The 18,050-nt window shown below is 34.4% G+C and overlaps 1 protein-coding gene across 1 annotated transcript in view; it reads left to right on the forward strand.

Moving 5' to 3' along the window:
* Positions 1-18,050, forward strand: part of ALDH1A1 (aldehyde dehydrogenase 1 family member A1) — a 30,500-nt gene that overhangs the window by 2,062 nt on the left and 10,388 nt on the right. Inside the window, exons 2-7 of the mRNA XM_040089874.2 lie at positions 5,286-5,390; positions 9,292-9,432; positions 12,240-12,369; positions 13,568-13,629; positions 15,207-15,335; positions 17,783-17,896. Of these exons, the coding sequence (XP_039945808.1) occupies positions 5,286-5,390; positions 9,292-9,432; positions 12,240-12,369; positions 13,568-13,629; positions 15,207-15,335; positions 17,783-17,896 (681 nt within the window). The remainder of the gene's footprint in view (positions 1-5,285; positions 5,391-9,291; positions 9,433-12,239; positions 12,370-13,567; positions 13,630-15,206; positions 15,336-17,782; positions 17,897-18,050) is intronic.

Raw genomic sequence — 18,050 nt, forward strand, 5'->3', positions numbered from 1 at the left:
AACTAAATAGATTGGCATAACTATACTTCAGAATAAGCTGTTTACATATGGTATAACACTTAACACTCTTCATGAAATTTGACTTTCAGACATCAGATCAAATGTATTTTAGACACTGAAATTGGCTTGGATTTTGAAATTGGCTTGGATTTATTATTTATAAAATAATCTTGAGTTGGTTTCATATACGAACCTCCTTTAAAGACTTCCATTGACCCAATGAGTTTTGGTAGCTAGCTAAAAATGTGTTAGTGAATGTTTTACTCAGTCAACAGTGAGGAATTAGACAATGATTACTTGACAAATGCTTTCTGTCATGATGCTTCCACATACACTAAACCCTGCAGTACTCCTTTAGTCAGGGAAACTCAGATTAGTTAACTATTAGGTTGTCAAATTACATGAAGAGGAGAAAAAGGCTGGACATTCTCTTGCTAAGCTACATGTGGTATACTGAGAAGTGTGGAAGGGTAAGACACTCTGAGTAAAGAAAAATTATAGCTGAATATTAAAATGCTGCAGCCACTAGCTTCAAATAAAGGTGAGGCATAAAAGCTCAAAAATGTAATTGGAATATTTGGGGAAAGGTGATAAGTTAGAAAGGTACTGTAGAAACTTACTCTTTCTAAGTTCAGCTCACTTAGTGGACATAGAGTCACTAAATGGAAAATCAAAAAAATTGCATAATATTTAATAGAAATAGTATGTTATCTGATTATTAGTCCATTGCGGCAGTAAAATGTAATTCCTGCAGCAATAATAGCATATTATAAGGGAGGGAAAAAAGGTTGCATGAAATATTAGGCAAATATAAACTTCTTGTAAGGAAAAGGGGGAGAAAAAAGAGATTTCGCAGCAGCATCTATATTGACGTATTTTCTTAAAGCTTAAATTTTCATTCCTTGGTAGTACCACAAATGCCACATATTTTAATTTTATTACTCAAAGAATACAGTGAGATTTCATTACATATTTTTAAACTAGTAAATCAGAACTTGGAGCACTTGAAATGAGCCTCCTCTTGGGCCACAAAATTTTAAGGCTTAGATGTATCTGTAAAATTTACTGCCAAATGAATTTTTAGTGACTTACTGTACTCAAGAGTACCTGAATGGCTGTCACAATCTATACAAGCAGGAGTGAACAGGTACAGACGTGATTCAACACTGTGCATCACCTCACATGAGTGATGCTGAACTGCCTCCAGCATGTGTCCAGCCTCAGCCCTGGTGTCTCCTCCTTGTTCCTGGCCTGTTAAAATGTGCTGTTTGTGTAATGCCCTGCTTCATAGTCCACACGGAAAAGCTTGAGAGAAGTCAGACGAGCAAGGGTTCAAATCTGGTGATCACTTTTATATCTGTAAAACAGGAAACTGGGCTCATTTGAAGAATATTGTCAAGAAAAAAGTTGCTCTAGCCAGAGGCAGATTTAAGGTGGGAAGAGACTTTGCTTTTTCTTATACTGTAAGTTTGGAAGGGTTTCTGATATCTAAACAGAAGTTAGCTTAGACCTTAATTTCCATGTTTTAAAAGCTACCCTTAATAGCTATGTTAGGGAAGGTCCACATTTTAGTTGGTTCCATTATCTTTCTTGACTACATCTCTGTATGAATTATAATGTAAATCAATATTAGTGAGTTATATAAAAATTCCTTCCTAACAGACAGTGAGTTTATAGAAAGATGCAGAATATGGGATCAATGCAGCAGAAATTTTCTTTTTAATCTCTACTTTTTAAAGTCTTTTTGCAGACACTGAAGCCTGAAACCCTGTACAGACTGCACAATATTGAACCCACAAAAAAAGGCAGTTCTTATTCTAAGGAAGATTACGTGAAAAAGTTATGTTTCGAAGATGCTGAAACCCAGTGTAAAGACCCTAAAATTTCTTTCAGCAGAGCTATGGTGTTGTTTGTCTGAGGCAAAGCTGTACAGAGTAAAATTCTTTCTTCCCTCATGCAGCACAGATACAAATATGGCACTTCCCATCTAGCAGACACTTCCAAATGAATTTACAATTCTTTCAAAATACTCCAGGGCTGAAAAAAGAGAAACCACTGGGATGACAAAAAAAAAGGCAAAGTTCAGGCCCTGTGTCTCCATTCTTTGCTTAAGTCATCTTAGGGACATAATCAACAGTGTAAACAAGGACAGAAATACTGTAGTCTTGAAGGCAACTTCAATGCCAAATGGATGGTATTAGATCATTTGAGCTGAAATCAATCTTTTCAGAAATGCAAGATTTTATTACCCTATGACAGTGAGGAATAAAGAGATCTGAGGTTTTTTTGACTGGTGTTGCCTGTGCTTTATTTAAAATACTAAGCTCTAACAGTGTTCAGTCTCATCTACTGGAAATCTGTATTTCCAGTTCTACTGCAAAGAAATCTGAACAGTCATTAACTGTTCGGGTTGTGGAAATTAAAAAAAAAAAAAAGAAAAGAAAAAAAAAGGGGGGGGGGACGGGGACAACACACAAAAAAACCCCACCTTCTTTCTTAAAATTCCAGTTAAGTAACAGTTACAAAACATCTGTAACAATGTTTGTAAATCTTTGCAAAAATTTGTAGCCCTAAACCACCTGGGCCATGGTCAGTCACCAGAAAACCCACTGCCCGGCACTTGCCACAGAGGGGTTGGTCCTTTGCATTTCTGTCTGAAGAGCTGTCAGTGGAGTTCTGACTCACTGACAAAACTCTGTAACCTATTGCATGATGATCCCAAACGTTGTTTTCCTCAGTACATCAAGGTTGTTGCTAGAGGCAGTTGTTAGCTGATACTGCAGAGTTGCCTGGATTTAGAGATATACATCCTGCTTGTACCAAACACTCCACAGCACTCTATGAGCATGGCTGTATGCACATTAATGAGAACAGCTGCCTGAAATGTGTTAATACAGCTTACATGGGAGTTTTGAGTTTTTCCTTTCCTGTCTTTCTTACCCACATTTTGCAAGGCTGCTATTTGATTTATACAACTCTGATACAATATTGTATATATATTTATTATAATGAAGTTATGTTTTAAACAGGAATGGTATTAGAAACATTAAGAAGAAATATATTCTAAACTAATTTTATGGGTGATATTGATTGGTGCAATAAATGTAGTACTTAAACAAACACTTTAAATATTTCCAAAAATGGTATGTTTTTCTATTATTCCTTTCACAGACAGATATGAATTTGGCATAATGTAACATCATAGCAGTGTTATGTTAATATTTACCTTTTACTTTGTCTCTTTTCTTGGCAATGTCTTTTTTCATATTAACCATTTCACTGCTGTCTTTTTCCTCTCACCACAATTGCAATTTTGTGTGGATATTCTTACAACATGCATTATCACCTATCAGAAATTTCCATGGACTTAAATATTTCACAGGCAGCTTTTGTTAAATCAGGAGTTTGGTGGTCAATCCTGATGAGATATATCCTGGTCAGATATGGCAATGACACTGTATAAGTTGCCCACATAAAGACAAGCAGAAACATACAGAACTGTAGTAATATAGCACAGGAATATATTAATAGATTAATAGATTCTTACTATATCCATTTAGAGATATAAATTTTATGAATCTTAGAGGTTTTTAAACTATTCACCTTATTGACAACTATTCAACAATTTTAATACTATGCAGAAAATTTATTCCCTGAAATCTGTCGCATTTTAATAATACATGTAGTGGTGGTGGAGGGCTTTGTTCCTCAAGCTTCTGTGACAAAAAGCATTTATCCTTAGTTCTGGTGTCTTGATATTGTCTTGCCCTCAGTCAGGCATCATCTACTTTGCCTACACCGAAGTATTCTCAGATTTTGTATTTCAAAGATCCTGTTACCCTAAGCAGCAACACTAGGTTCTTTGTCCTAATGGGGAGTGCTAGCTGGTCTCACTTCTAGACTCCAGTGACTAACTGTGGGGCAAGATGCCTTGACTCTAGAGAGAAGCATCATTTGAGCTCAAAATATCTGGTGCAGTGAGTCAGAGCCTGACATGTCCTTATAGGTGAGTACAGTCGAGATCTCACATGCATGCCTGGAACACAGCAGCACTGAAGACAGTGAGAAGCGGGGGCACCAGCCCACCAGCATCAGGAGGGTGGGCTCAAAGTCATGGGAGGACAGTTCAGCATGGCACACCCATTTCAGCACTGACCTGAACCCAGAGATCACAGAGGTTCAGGCAGAGAAGGACAGGTTAAATTTGTTGTCAACTTTGGACTGTATACTTTATCATATCCACTTCAAGAAGTACCGTACAAAACCTTTATTAGCAACTTATCCTCCTCTCTTAAACAGCTGTGCATTTATCAGGTCTTTTCAATGAGCATTTCCTTTCTGTTTCAAGGTTAACCTATAGTTAGAAAAGAAATGGCCCAAGAGATGGCAGGCTCTCTAGAGTAGTACAGATCTGTGCACCCACAGGTAAGACTCAGGCTCTGTTTTGCATTTGTGAACAGAGATAAGCACCTCAGATTTCACACAGAGGTCCTTATGCATGTCCTAAGCACACAGAACCATCTGGGTGCAATTCTGTGCAATGTGCTCTAATATAACCCTACTTGAGCAGGGAGATTGGACCATATGACCCCCAGTGTGGTCCCTTCCGGACTCATCCATTCTGTGATTCTTTAACTCATTCAATTGACTGTGACAGGGCTTTTTCAGTCTCAGTTTCAATTTCATTTTTTATTTGTTTGGGGGTTTTCGTTTGGCTTGTTTTTTGGCTGGGATTTTTTTTTTTTTTTTTTTTTTTTTTTTTTTTTCCCCAGGAGAGAGTGAAGATAAAACAAAGCTAAATACTACAATGGTCTCCAAGATATTCTTAATTCGATATACTATACTTGTTAAATCCAAGGACCAGGTTTACTTCTGTCAGGCTGTGTAACAGAAAGGCCCTTCATTGTTACCAGCCCTGTGAGCATGGGAAACTCAGGTAGTTTTCCATAGGTCACTTAGGGCTGTACCTCCTTTGTACTTCACAGAGAGGAAAGACCCCTTTACAACAGCATATTTTTATGACATGAAACAAAAACAATTTGCAATGTAGAGAAAGGTTGCTCTCCAAAGGAAGTTAATTTTTAAAAAAATAATACCTCGGTTAAGTGTGTATGTGAATACTCATCTCTTCAGAATAACGTAATAACAGCTATCCAGATTTAGTTCAGATATCTATCAATCTGGTAGCTCTCAGCTATGAAAGATAGGGCTTTTTCATTAAACATATAACAGAAAACAGCTATATATGTGTTACTGATATTGCTGCATTATTTCTTCCCTTGCAGATATTTATAAACAATGAATGGCATGATTCAGTCAGTGGTAAAAAATTTGCAGTCTTTAACCCTGCAAATGAAGAGAAAATCTGTGAGGTTGAAGAAGGTGACAAGGTAGGGTTTTCTTACTTGCCCTTAACTGTAACTTTATTTTCAGCGTATCTTAAAAGCAAAAGGGCAGGCAGCCCTCTGTGTGATATAACACATCACCTCAGACATACCTACTTCATCCTGTACATCTTCTTTCACAAAACCTTTTTTAATAAACCATATTTTTTTGGTAAAGAGACACTGAAAAACTGTTTACTCATATGAGAAATGTTATGAAGAAATATTTTTTGCTGGTTTTTTTTACTAATATTATTTATTCCTTTTCTTCTCTGTGACCATTGATATCTAAAAATTTAGTTGGTATTTTTTTTTTCCTGTTATGTTTTCTTTATTACAAAGTAATATAAACTTGTTCATTAGACATTTATATAAGGCTTTTCATTATAGAAAATATAAAAAAGGACAAATACTTATAATTTCCCACAAATTTTGTGAAGATGATCACTACCATGCGTATTTTAGCTATATGTATTCTCAGTATTGCCTCCTTCAAATATTTTTTTTTGTGAAAAACGTATTGGAACATAGTCTTAAAAATTACTTTGAAACTGAAGGTAGCCTATCAAGTGGCCACTAATTCATCCAAAACTGACCTCCTTAAACATATTGAATCAATGAAGCAAATGACTAAAAAAATCATTGAAGACTGTAAAGAAATATTTTTAACATATTTATAAGATTGTGTTGTGGAAAGCTTCAGATAGATGTCATATAATCAAAGATATAATGAAAACCTAAGCCGTAATCTCTGTATTTTTATTATATTTTGTTATATTTCTGTTGTATTTTTCTGTTATATTTTTGTTGTATTTTGTTATATTTCTGTTTTTCTTACAAAGAGGATTTACTAGTGCTGCTGTATAGTTTAAATGTAAGGAAGGTGGTAGGTTTTTTTAAATATGATAGATAATGTGCTTAACAGCATTAAAAGTGCTGACCAAAGAAAAGGGTTTTTTTTTTAATATAATCTTAGAAAGTAAATACAAGAAGTGAAGGTTTTATTTCCAATTAATAAGATGACTGTAACTGGAAATAAAGCTGGTTTTATAATTACTGATTTGGTTCTTGCACATATGTATTTAATTTTCTACATTTCCACTTCAAAGTCAATCTTGCATCCAAAAGTGATTTTTTTTTCCACATTTCTCACAAAATGATATATTCATTTTGATCAAGAAATATGCATCTCTAGAATGTTTTGTATAACAAGCATTTTTTAATGCTTAACATCAAAATGTTAAATACCTTTTTATCCAGTAGAACTAATGTAAAACTTAAAAGTTTGTCTGTGTTATAATTTCACCAAAAAAATATTGCCAGTATAAAAAACACATGCTTTTTCAGAATTTTAAAATTTACTATACAGAAATTCACACTGGAATAAAATTCTCTTTTGAGAAATGCTCTCAGAATCATCTAATTTAATCTTTCTTACTATGGTCTGTAATCTCATACTGACTCTTCCAATAATATTTGTCTCTAATGTCTAGTACTTGAGCAAAAGTGACACAAATTACTAAGAAGATCATAATTAAGACACATTTTATACATTTTCTTAGATGAAAGATGGCTGAGAAAGTCTGACTTTTAATTATTTCACCTGGAGTGAAATAATTTTTAAAAATGTAAAAGTCTTAAGTTTTTCAAAGGTTTTTCTTTTCTTTAATGCCAGCTATCTATAAATAGTGTTGAGACACTGAAAATTTATCATCCCCAAATTAAATTACTCATAACCTGCAACTATTCAGTTACCATTGGAGATTTTTGTAGCTTTCTTTCCATACAAGAGATCTAACAACTCATTAAATAAAGAGATAATACTGTTCAACACACAGGTTTGCTTTCTCTTCAATAATTTTGCAAACTAATAGGTAATGACAGCTGCTATTAACTAAATTGACTAGTGAATTGCACAGATCTAGTAAATTACACAGCCATTATGAACCTAATATGCAAGAGGCTGGACTTCAGATAATGAGCCAAGAGATTTTAGGAATTTAATTTGTGCATACAATAGGGTTGACAAAGGGCTGTCCACTGCCCTTTAGTGGTATTTTAAAAAACAAGAGGAGCTTACGAAGAACAGACATATATGTGGGTAAGAACTGTTTTCTTCCAGTTTGATGGCTCTTTCAAGCTATGTTCCTAATCCTAAAGGCCCCTGGTAATAAAAAAGCAGCTCACCAAATGGTCAGCATATGTAAACTAAATGTACTTCTGTGAAAAAATCTCAACTGGCTCAGAAAGTATTCCTTATACTCATAGTGTAGATTTATGTAATGAAATTAATTTTCAAACAGTTGAAGAACAATCTTTTTTATCACTTTTCATTCACAGACCTATATTATTCTTTTGTTTCTTTGTTTGTTTGTTTTCATTTTTTCTCCACTTCTAGTAGAAACAATGCCAGACAATGTAACTTTAATTTATGTAGTTCATACTCATATGATATTTTTTGCCCTTCTCCTTTTCCAGTTAAGGGCAAGCCACAGACCTTGAGTCCTATTGCAAAGACATAGAAAATTTGTGATAGGGATCACATATAATGATGAGGTGTTTGACAACATGCTGACAGATTCTGAAGGAAAGCAGTTCTTAATTTGGTAGATTTCAGCTACCTGGTATAGGTGACCGGTCAGTATTAGCCAATAGTAATTGCTGTGCTATTCATATAGTTCCTTCCTATCTTTTCCCAAATTACCTGGAAACATTTTTGGAAGTTCTGTGACCTTCTGCCTCACGATCTGTACTGGGCTTTCCAAGCCACTAGCACACCTACTTACAGCTTCTTAAAATTAGTTGATGGCTGCCAACACCAGTAAAAGATTCAAGATCTGATTCATGTTTAAAACAATTGACTACAGTGTTGACTTAGTTGAATTTGCTGACTTAGTCAACTTTGACAATGATTTCTCTGGAGGAGATATTAGGAAACAGCAGCACAAAAATATTTGAAAGATATCCTTCAAACATTCATGCAATTTTTTTCTGGGAAATGTGGTGTATATAGAAACTCTTTTTTTTCCTCAAAATCTCTCGTTTCTGACAAAACACCTAGAATAAACCTCTTTTTTATGTCACTGTTTCCCCTGGTAAATTTTACAAGAATTTTGAAATACTGAAGAATTCCAGGTACTGAAAGGCTCTTTTCAAGAATTTGTAATTGTTTTTTCTTAAAATGTGGAACAACCTTTGCACAGAATAGTTTCATTGTTGATTTTTCTTCTATAGTGAAAACCAAATGATAAATAACAAAATATGTGATGAAATTCATTAATGGACCAATAAATTATCTGGTATATGCAAAGACGGTGGGGCCTTCAAAATATATAAGCTTAGCTTTTTAAACCTGGCTTAGTTTTAATTTTGAAGTAATTTTATGCAAAAATATTTCTTAAAAGTTTCAAAAGTAAATTTATTGATTTGTCTTCTTTAAAAATAAATTTGTGTTCATTTTATGAAACATTCTAAGGAACAGGTTTTACTAATCTGATCTTCATTGCACAGTAAGATACTTTCAGGTGAGGAGTAATTAAGTATTTACCTTACAGACTTAAGCATCTCTTTGTAAATAAAAGAGATTATATTGTATCATTGTAAGTGCTTGGTGTATAGAAAGGGCTTAAAAAGTAGAGTTATTTTATATATCTTTATTTTGGAAGCATTGAGAACCCATCTGTTTATCACAGAATTTTACCTTGCTGAAATAAAACCGAAGTGTTTGAAAGAAAATAACCCACGTATTTAACATTACTGATACTAGTTTTTATTAGATTGGAGTAGTTTCTCATATTTAAACTTTATGTTAAGCTTATGCTAAACTTTACACATTCAACAGCAAAAAAGGCTTATGACAGAACCAATTATTGATCTTGTAAGTTTCTTTGGGTTTTTTTCCCCACAGGCGGACGTAGACAAGGCAGTTAAAGCAGCTAGGAAGGCTTTTGAGCTCGGGTCAACCTGGCGTACGATGGACGCTTCAGAGCGAGGAAGGCTCTTGAATAAACTTGCTGACTTAGTTGAAAGAGATCGTCTGATTTTAGCTGTGAGTATGATATATGAACAAAAGAACAAGGAGAAAAGTCCTGATTTTTAAAGAAAGGTACAAACAAGTCTAACATGCCTATGCTTTGGAAAGCTAGGCTGTCTCCATACATGGTTTTCTTCTCTGTATCAAATGGACGTCGCTAATCTGGCTTGCACTCTGGTCTATTAACACCCTATATCCACAAACCACTTGAGTATTTGATTAGCTTTGAAATGATACTTAAACTGCTTACAACCACAGTAATTTGAATCATTGATCCTTAAGGGCACACTGACATTGATTACATGGTTAATGCTCATCTAAATCAAAGTCTGAATAAAGGCCTAAACTCAAATCAAAATTTCAGCAAGGTCTAGACTCAAAGCCTGGCTCCATGTTCATAGGTGATACAAGTCAGAACTGGGAGAAACTGAATTGCATGACTCTGTGTTTTCTTATCACTGGTCCTTCATTGACTCCAGCTTGCAATTAGCAGTGAATAATAAAGCTTAACCAGAACCAATGGTAGCAATGGAGTAATTTAAAAAGAACCATAACATGATCACAGGGTTATATGTCCTCTCTTCACAAACCACTGTGTGTTGGCTATTTTACCATACTTAACAGAAGGCACATAAGTTGTAATGCTCTCACCTAAAAATTGTGAACTAAGGCAAGAAATAATATGCAAAATAGAAATAAACCCTGAATTTGATAAAGGCTAGTATACTCATCTCCTTGTTTTAAACTTCACATATGATACTATTATTAAGGTGACTTCTCTACTAATTCAAGCACATTCTGGAATTAAGATTTAGGTGGGATGATTGCTTGTGCTGAAGATGAATTCTGGTTTTCTACAAACAGCATAAAAATTTAGAGAAAGAGGAGCGTCCAACATTCAGGATGATCACTCAGACAGATCTCGTTACAGTTTGAAGTATTTAGCCATTATCCACAAAACGTACAATAGATAAACTCATAAAATTTAAACGCTCAGATATGCAAAATCTGCGAAACATCTGTTGCCCATTATATGTCCTTATGACTGTAGAGTTTCTCAGGAGAAACATTGTTTGGATGGAACTTATGTTCTTCAATATACTAGATTTGAGTGAAGAGAGATAAAATTTTAAGAAGGCTGTATTCTGATTAGAGTAGTATGTCCTCTTGTCCATTAAATAATTGGATGAGCTGGCATTTGTACAGTCTAAGGCATTACAAATGCAAGGATGATGAAGATTTTTTTTTTTTTTCAGCAGGAAAGATGAAACATTGAATTAGTTTTTGTTCATATTTGCCATTTTCATAATATGAAGGAATTGGTTTTCTCCTCCCAAGGAGGAGGCATTCCTGTCTGTAATTTGCTGACTTTATTTATATTTCCTACAACTTAGATACCTTATTAACTATTTCCCTTTTTAGAAAAAGTATATATGAGTAAAATGCTTTCCAGACTTTGATGAAGAGAGATTTTTCTCCACTCACAGTTTGTTTTACCTGTAAAACTAATACTGTAGAGTAACACATACTCCAGCCCACTAGCGATCAAAATAGTCCAAAGCTCATTACAAAGTCATTTTCCCGTGTTCATGCATTTGACCAGGATGGAAATTATTCCATTTCAGTGCTTTATTTATTGATATGATGCTTCAGAGCCTTAGCAGACCTATCAATAGGCAACTGAAAGAACAAGTTAAAGCAAGGTACTGAAAGAGCCACTGAGAATTGTGTTGCTTAGGATGCAGTCTCTTGTGATGTTGAAAGCTAGAGATTCCACAAGTTTGAGGCCAGAGAAGAATTTTCTCACATGTCCAAACAGAACAAGAGCAGTGCCACATATATTGCCTGGAATGGCAACCTCATTTAATCAGTTCTTGTTGCTAAGAGTCATCAAGAATTGCTGTCTTTTGTGTTTGTTCTGTTCTCTTTCCAAGTATGGTGTCCAGTTAACTAAAATCGTGGACTTCACAGGGGAGGTGTTGATGAAAACCTGTTCTTGGAGGATCAGTCTATTGATCCAACTTGAAATGCTAGAGAATGCCAGTCTGATTACATCTAATAGTTTACATTTTAAAACTATAGTTTGGGCACTTCCTGCTGAATATTGTGACAGGATTGTTCATAAAGTTGAAGGTCCTCAATCTCTCTGTTTTTAAAAGCTTTAGAAAAATATTCTTGAAGTGTTGAAAATATGTTGACTCTATTTAAGAACTTTTCATGATCTTTATGTCCCAGTAGTAAGGGGCATGGAAATTAACCCAAACTACATTCCTTAGATTTGGCTGGAAAGCAACCTTATTTAGGGAATCTCTTCTTCATAATGATTTTTTTTCACTTAAGATGGCTCAGATATTTTCTTTGCACATCAAACACTCAAGGTGTATTTAGGGTATTATTTTACAAGACTTGATTATCGCTGATATTTTATGAAATCCACTCATTTTATTTGCATCAGCTATGTGCACTGTCTCCTGCCTGATCTCTTGATCTGTGCTCACAGAATATATAACATAAAGTAGAACTGTGTAACTGATTCATATGGGAGAGATATTTTTCAGTAAATCTTACCATTACAAATGTGTCACGATCATGCTATCTGCACAGCTCAATACAAATAAACCATGAAAATCATGAAAATTTCTCACTCCTAAATTGCTGCATTCAGCTTTTCAAAATGTGTTCTTCAGAGGAGAGTTAATCTAAATGTTTGTTCTGAAGCTGAAATTCTGAAAGTGAACCACCAAAAGCTAAATTACAAAGCACAAGCAAATGAACAATTATCAGTATTTGATATTAAACTTTTTAATTGCTGTTGTCTGCAGACAATGGAAACCATTGATGGTGGGAAGCTCTTTTCCACAGCCTATCTAATGGATTTGGGTGCCTGCATCAAAACTTTACGCTACTGTGCAGGCTGGGCTGATAAAATCCATGGGCGTACTGTTCCAATGGGTGAGTAGTTCCAAGATAACAAAACTACAGAACTGAGGCCAACACAAGTTGTAAATAACTGACTTGAATCTAAAAGTTGTGTAACACAGAAAATATCTCAAATGGAAAATATTTTAGACAGTTTTTAAGCTAAGTTATTAAAGATTTGTCATACTTCTGAGTCTAAACATTTAGTGTAGGTCTTCACATTTATTTCTTGTTCTATGCACTACTAACAAGTATTGTTTATGGACAAAACAAAACAAAACAAAACAAAAAGAAACAAAAAAAACCAAACACACACACACACACACACACACACACACAAAAAACCACACACACACAAAAAACCACCTGTATGTGCATCTAAGAAATACAGTAGGCTACTTTTGTTTAAGAATGTATCATTTATACAAGACTACAGTAGTGAGACCTGGGTGTCTACATATTTGAGCAAAGATTAGCACAAAGCAGTAACATTTACTTCAGTGATTGGATAACGTATTAGGAAAAATACTAAGAGATAGGAATGAGGAAACAGCATTTGCTAAAATTTCATTCCTTTCCCTTTTCCATTAAGCAGCTCTATGAAAACATTGTCTCTCTAGCTACCTTCTCTCAGAAAGACAAAGAGAAGAATGGTAATAAATAAGGAATTAAGCAAAAGGTAATAAAGAAGAAATTAAAGAAAAGGTAATAAAGAAGGAATTAAGGAAGACTAGAGTGATAAATACTTCCAACATTTTTGCCTTATGTAGAACTCTATACTAGGTTTAATGGAACACATATTTATTTGAATCAAAGAGAATTTTATATTTAATGGATTTGATTTAAGCTAAGATCTAATATTAAAAAATGTCTGATATGTACCAAGGATTTAAAAGAGAGGTTTTTGAAAGAAAAAAAAAAAAAAAAGGTGATAAAAGAAAAAAGAAATGAGAAATGCTTATTGGTGTGCTGTGCATACCATATTAAGAAGCAGGGTTGTCACCACAAAAAGATAGTCAGACTGGAAAAATCAAACCTTGGAGCGATGAAGAAAGTAGACATTGAATCCAGATGTACCTTATGGACTTTGCATAGTTAAGATTTTGAAAATATCATTTATAAGTAAAATTGTATCCAGCTACGTCTGGTACCATACTTTATTATCTTTCTGATTTAACTGTTTCTCACAAATGCTTTGTCTGAATGTCTAATTTATTTCTTTTTCCCATAGATGGAAACTTTTTTACATTTACAAGACATGAGCCTATTGGGGTGTGTGGCCAGATTATTCCTGTAAGTTAGAACCATTTATGTAAACACAAATGTTCCTTGTTACAAATGGAAATTCTTTTGAAATTTTGCCTATGCAAGTGCATTTGTGAAACACTACTAATCAGAAATTTTCAGGTCCTGAAAGATAGAGACTATCCTGAGTGCAGTAATTCTGATTCATCAATTTGTGATGAGTCACTTTGGTTCAGCCTTGACCCTCTTCTCCCTGTATATGGAGAGCAAATAATCTCAAATGTTGCTATATTTTATTAGCTTTCTGTGAATGTTTATATTCTGTAGTCGAGTCTTCTCATGCATGTAACATAAACAAGAGTTGTTTTTCACATTCCTTTCTGATGAGGGACAACTGATTGACTTCTAGCCTGGCCAGCGGGATGGAGAGGTAGAAACCTTGTTTTCCAATCCCTGGTCATTGTCCAGAATCTATATAAGCAAAGTAACCATAATAAAGTGAGCCTTCTTTTCCTTAGAGCCAGAGCGTGAGTATCATTTCTCTTTGTGTCCTCTAGCGACACTCAAAAGTTTGACTTACAAAATAATTTGAAAGATGGAATTATGTTTTGTTGAAACTGAATGACTTAGAAACAAACATGTAGGAGAATGTAATATTTACAGTCTATAATGTTTAAGCCTATAAGCCTATAAACAATAAGCTCTTTAAAACCTAAAATATCTGTTCTGCTCTATACAGCGTTCAGATAGCTGGATCTTTGATTCATTCACAGTGATGGTGGTACGAGTTACAACACAAAAGATGTAAACCTTCTGTTTGGCATATCTAAATTCCCATATTTGAACTTGCTCTTTTTAACTGAAGTTTCAAAAGGCCTACCTAGTCTGAACATTCAGAGGAGCTCAAGTTCTAAATTTATTTGTGAAGTCTATATATAATTTTGGTGAGTGTCTGTGAAAATAGACCTTTTAAGTAAAACACTCAGCCAAGCTATCCTAAAGAGCTAGAAATACTAGATGTGGCCATTTAAAATATAATTATCTACTGGGAGTACAAGCCATTTTTAGTACAAAAAATGACTTCATTAATAAAATGTTAAGTATTTCTGAGTATATCTTCATTTTCTCTCCACTGAAATATGAAACAACAAACTGGAGGTTTCTATATAAACCAAAATTTTGAGGACTATGTGTATGTTGCAAACCACTTTTGACAGCTCACCATTTCCACTTCCTTTCACTTATGCAGTTCTGCTTTAACAATGAATAATGCAGAAAACCCTGTAATCCCTCATTTTATATTATTTATGTTCCTATTATTTTGGGGGCTGGGTTGAGTCTAAAAGAAGACAAGGAGAGAAAAAAAGACCTGTTGAATCTATACTCCTCCTAGACTTTCTGATGTAACTTAATTTCCTTTTTCCTCATTTCTAAAAGGTGCCTGTTGAGCTGAGGTTTTGTTTTATATGGCTTGCCAATTGTCTTGTCAAAGCATCTTCATTCTGAAAGGAGTTCAACAAAATGTTCAACCACCCAGCAGAGAATTTGCACTATTATAATAGAAAAATCTGAGATATTTTGGTGATGTATTTGAAATAGAATGTACTTTCTCATCTGCCTTTCAGTGGAACTTCCCACTGGTTATGTTCATCTGGAAGATTGCTCCTGCCCTTTGTTGTGGAAACACAGTGGTTGTCAAACCAGCAGAACAGACCCCACTCAGTGCCCTTTACATGGGATCCTTAATTAAAGAGGTAAGTCACCAACAACAGAGTAATTTGCTCCTCTCAAAAATGTAAGAGTATACTAGAGCTGAAATGCCACAAAGGTAATATAAGACAGGCTCATTGCATGCTTAGCCTTGCACTGTGAATTTTACTTTGCTGTAAACCAGTGAAGTCAGGGCAAAAGCATGCATATCTTTCAGTCTGGTACACACACAAAATTCTCACAACAGCAGTTTAGTGAACTCCATTCATTAGCAAATATATTTCTATTACAAAAGGACAGTACTTTTCAAAGTCAAAAGCAAGCAAGGAGTCAAGTGCACAGTACTTGGAAGTGGGTAAGTGGGTGGCAATGACTATATCAGCATAGTTATCACAGAAAATAACCTGTTTGTACAGCTCTTTTTTTTTTTTTTTTTTTTTTTTTTTTTTTTTTTTTTTTTTTTTTTTTTTTTTTTTAACTGAACAAAGTTTTCATCCACCTAAGTTTATTATTAACAGGGAGCTGTAAAATCAAGCTGGTGGTTGATGCCAAACCTGTGAATTCTCTTCAGACAGGAACTGTGAAAAGACACTTTGTGCTTCTGAACAAGAGGTTTCCCAGCTTCTTCAGAAAGTTAGTGTCTCCAAAGCTAACTATTGTGCCTCGTCCAGCAAACACCCAAACAGACCAGTAAAAGTTTAGCTTTCTTCACAGTAAAAGCAACAAATAAAATCTAAGATGTTTCAAAAGCTGGCACAGATGTCAATAATCACCAGTGCAGTAACCTTGCAGAGGTTTAATGGAAATGACTTGGCACATTTTATAATTTTCCTTTAAAACAGTGATTCAGAAGAGCATACTGACTGGTTGTGTGTTAATATTACACAGAAATTAAATGATTATCAGAATGGAGCCAAGTCCTGCTGTTATTGCATCACACAGTAAATGTTATTAGAAAATACTGGGGAGGAGGAAGAACTTTAAAAAATATCAGAAAAACGTTCTCTATTAATTTTTAACAGCAACTACCTGAAAGTGTATTTCTCTGAAAAAAATAACTTCATAGGGAAAGTAACTCAATTCTATTATGATTTCATGAAATATCTGTTCTGGTATTCTCATTTATTGAAAGGAAAACTCAAAAGTGATAAGTATCAGGAATATCAAAGAAAATATTGAAGCCCAAATCCCTGAAAATGATCACTTCAATACTGTTTTAGACTTGTGAAAATATCTGAAGGCCTAATTTAACTTTCTAATTCCCAAATGCCCACTTTGAAAAACAAATATATGTAGTCACTTCTGGCAACCTCCCCTATCTTGCTTAATAGTGGTCACAAGGCCCCTTACTAATATATAGTAGGATAGAGGTAAAGCAAACATGGAAATTAAATGCTCAAAGTGAAAGTTTTTTGCACAAATTAATTAAGAAACACAATGCTAAGAAAATGGAAAGAACCTCATTGTCTCATCAGTTTCAGGGCAAATATTTATCTGGGAAATTAAATGAGCATCCGAAACATTGACAGACTGTATATGAGCATGAAACTGTGAGGAATAGAAGTTGCTCAAACAAAAGTAACAACCTGGTATCCAAGATGCAGGCCATGAGTTCTAGGAGCTCCAACTCACCACCTGAAATTCACTGTTTTCCAAAAAGTATAGAGCTTCTGCATGTAATCCCAAAGTACTGTTTGGTGCAGTAAAGAGATTTATGGAAGTGATAAAGCAGGATATGAATCTATTTGATATTTTAAATCTACTCTTTGCACATCCTTGGAGTTTGCCTGACAAGCTGCTTGAAGAAAATAACTTATTTTGCTGTAAATGGAACATATCTAATACAGGATTTATGGGAGACAATGCATTTGTTTTGAACCACAAGGAAAGCTAATTCACATAAAATAACCTTCAAGATATTAAAACTGTGCATATCTCAGCCTCCTTTTTCATGCTTGGTATCTGATCTGCCTCTCTTTTGCTGTAAACTCTCACATTGCCCACTGTACTTTCAACCTACAACCAGAGTTCCATTATTTTTCTTAACAGAATTTCAGATCATTAATATCCATCTAGCATGGATATTAAAGTGCAAAAGCCTGCAAGAACATATGTTGATTCAAACAGCTTTAATGAGGTAGATATGAAAGTAAACAATATTCCTTTATACGTCTGAGTGAGATAAATTTTAAAAATATTTCTTTGGAATGGCACTAACAAAGAACTAAAGTAATATGTTCTTTGGGGAATTAAAAAAAATTTAAAAAGAGAGAGAGAGAAAGAGAAGTTCAATAATGTAAAAGAAATGTGAAATAAAGAGAGTGTAAATTATGTGAGAATTAAATCTTTTGGGACTCTAGGACTGAGAATAAATATATGGCTAAGAAAAGGTGGCTGAAGAACTGAAAAGGGAAGTAAGACCATGCAACACATGATCTTCTTCTAGTTATTATACTTCTCCAAATTTACAGGATTCTTTCTTCCAATTCAGGCAGGATTTCCACCTGGAGTAGTGAATATTGTGCCAGGCTTTGGACCCACCGCTGGAGCAGCAATTTCTCACCACATGGATATAGATAAAGTAGCTTTCACAGGCTCTACAGAGGTACTATATTGAATGCAAGAAAATATAAGCAGGAAATGTGCCCCTCTGATTCCCAGCCATGATTTAATGTCTAACTTATTCTGTGTAATTATTTTAACTCTCTTCTTTCTTATGGCTGCTGGTTTGTTAAACAAAGTCTGTTTAATGATTTGTT

Source organism: Hirundo rustica, chromosome Z, assembly GCF_015227805.2.
Source record: "Hirundo rustica isolate bHirRus1 chromosome Z, bHirRus1.pri.v3, whole genome shotgun sequence".
NCBI lineage: Eukaryota > Metazoa > Chordata > Aves > Passeriformes > Hirundinidae > Hirundo > Hirundo rustica.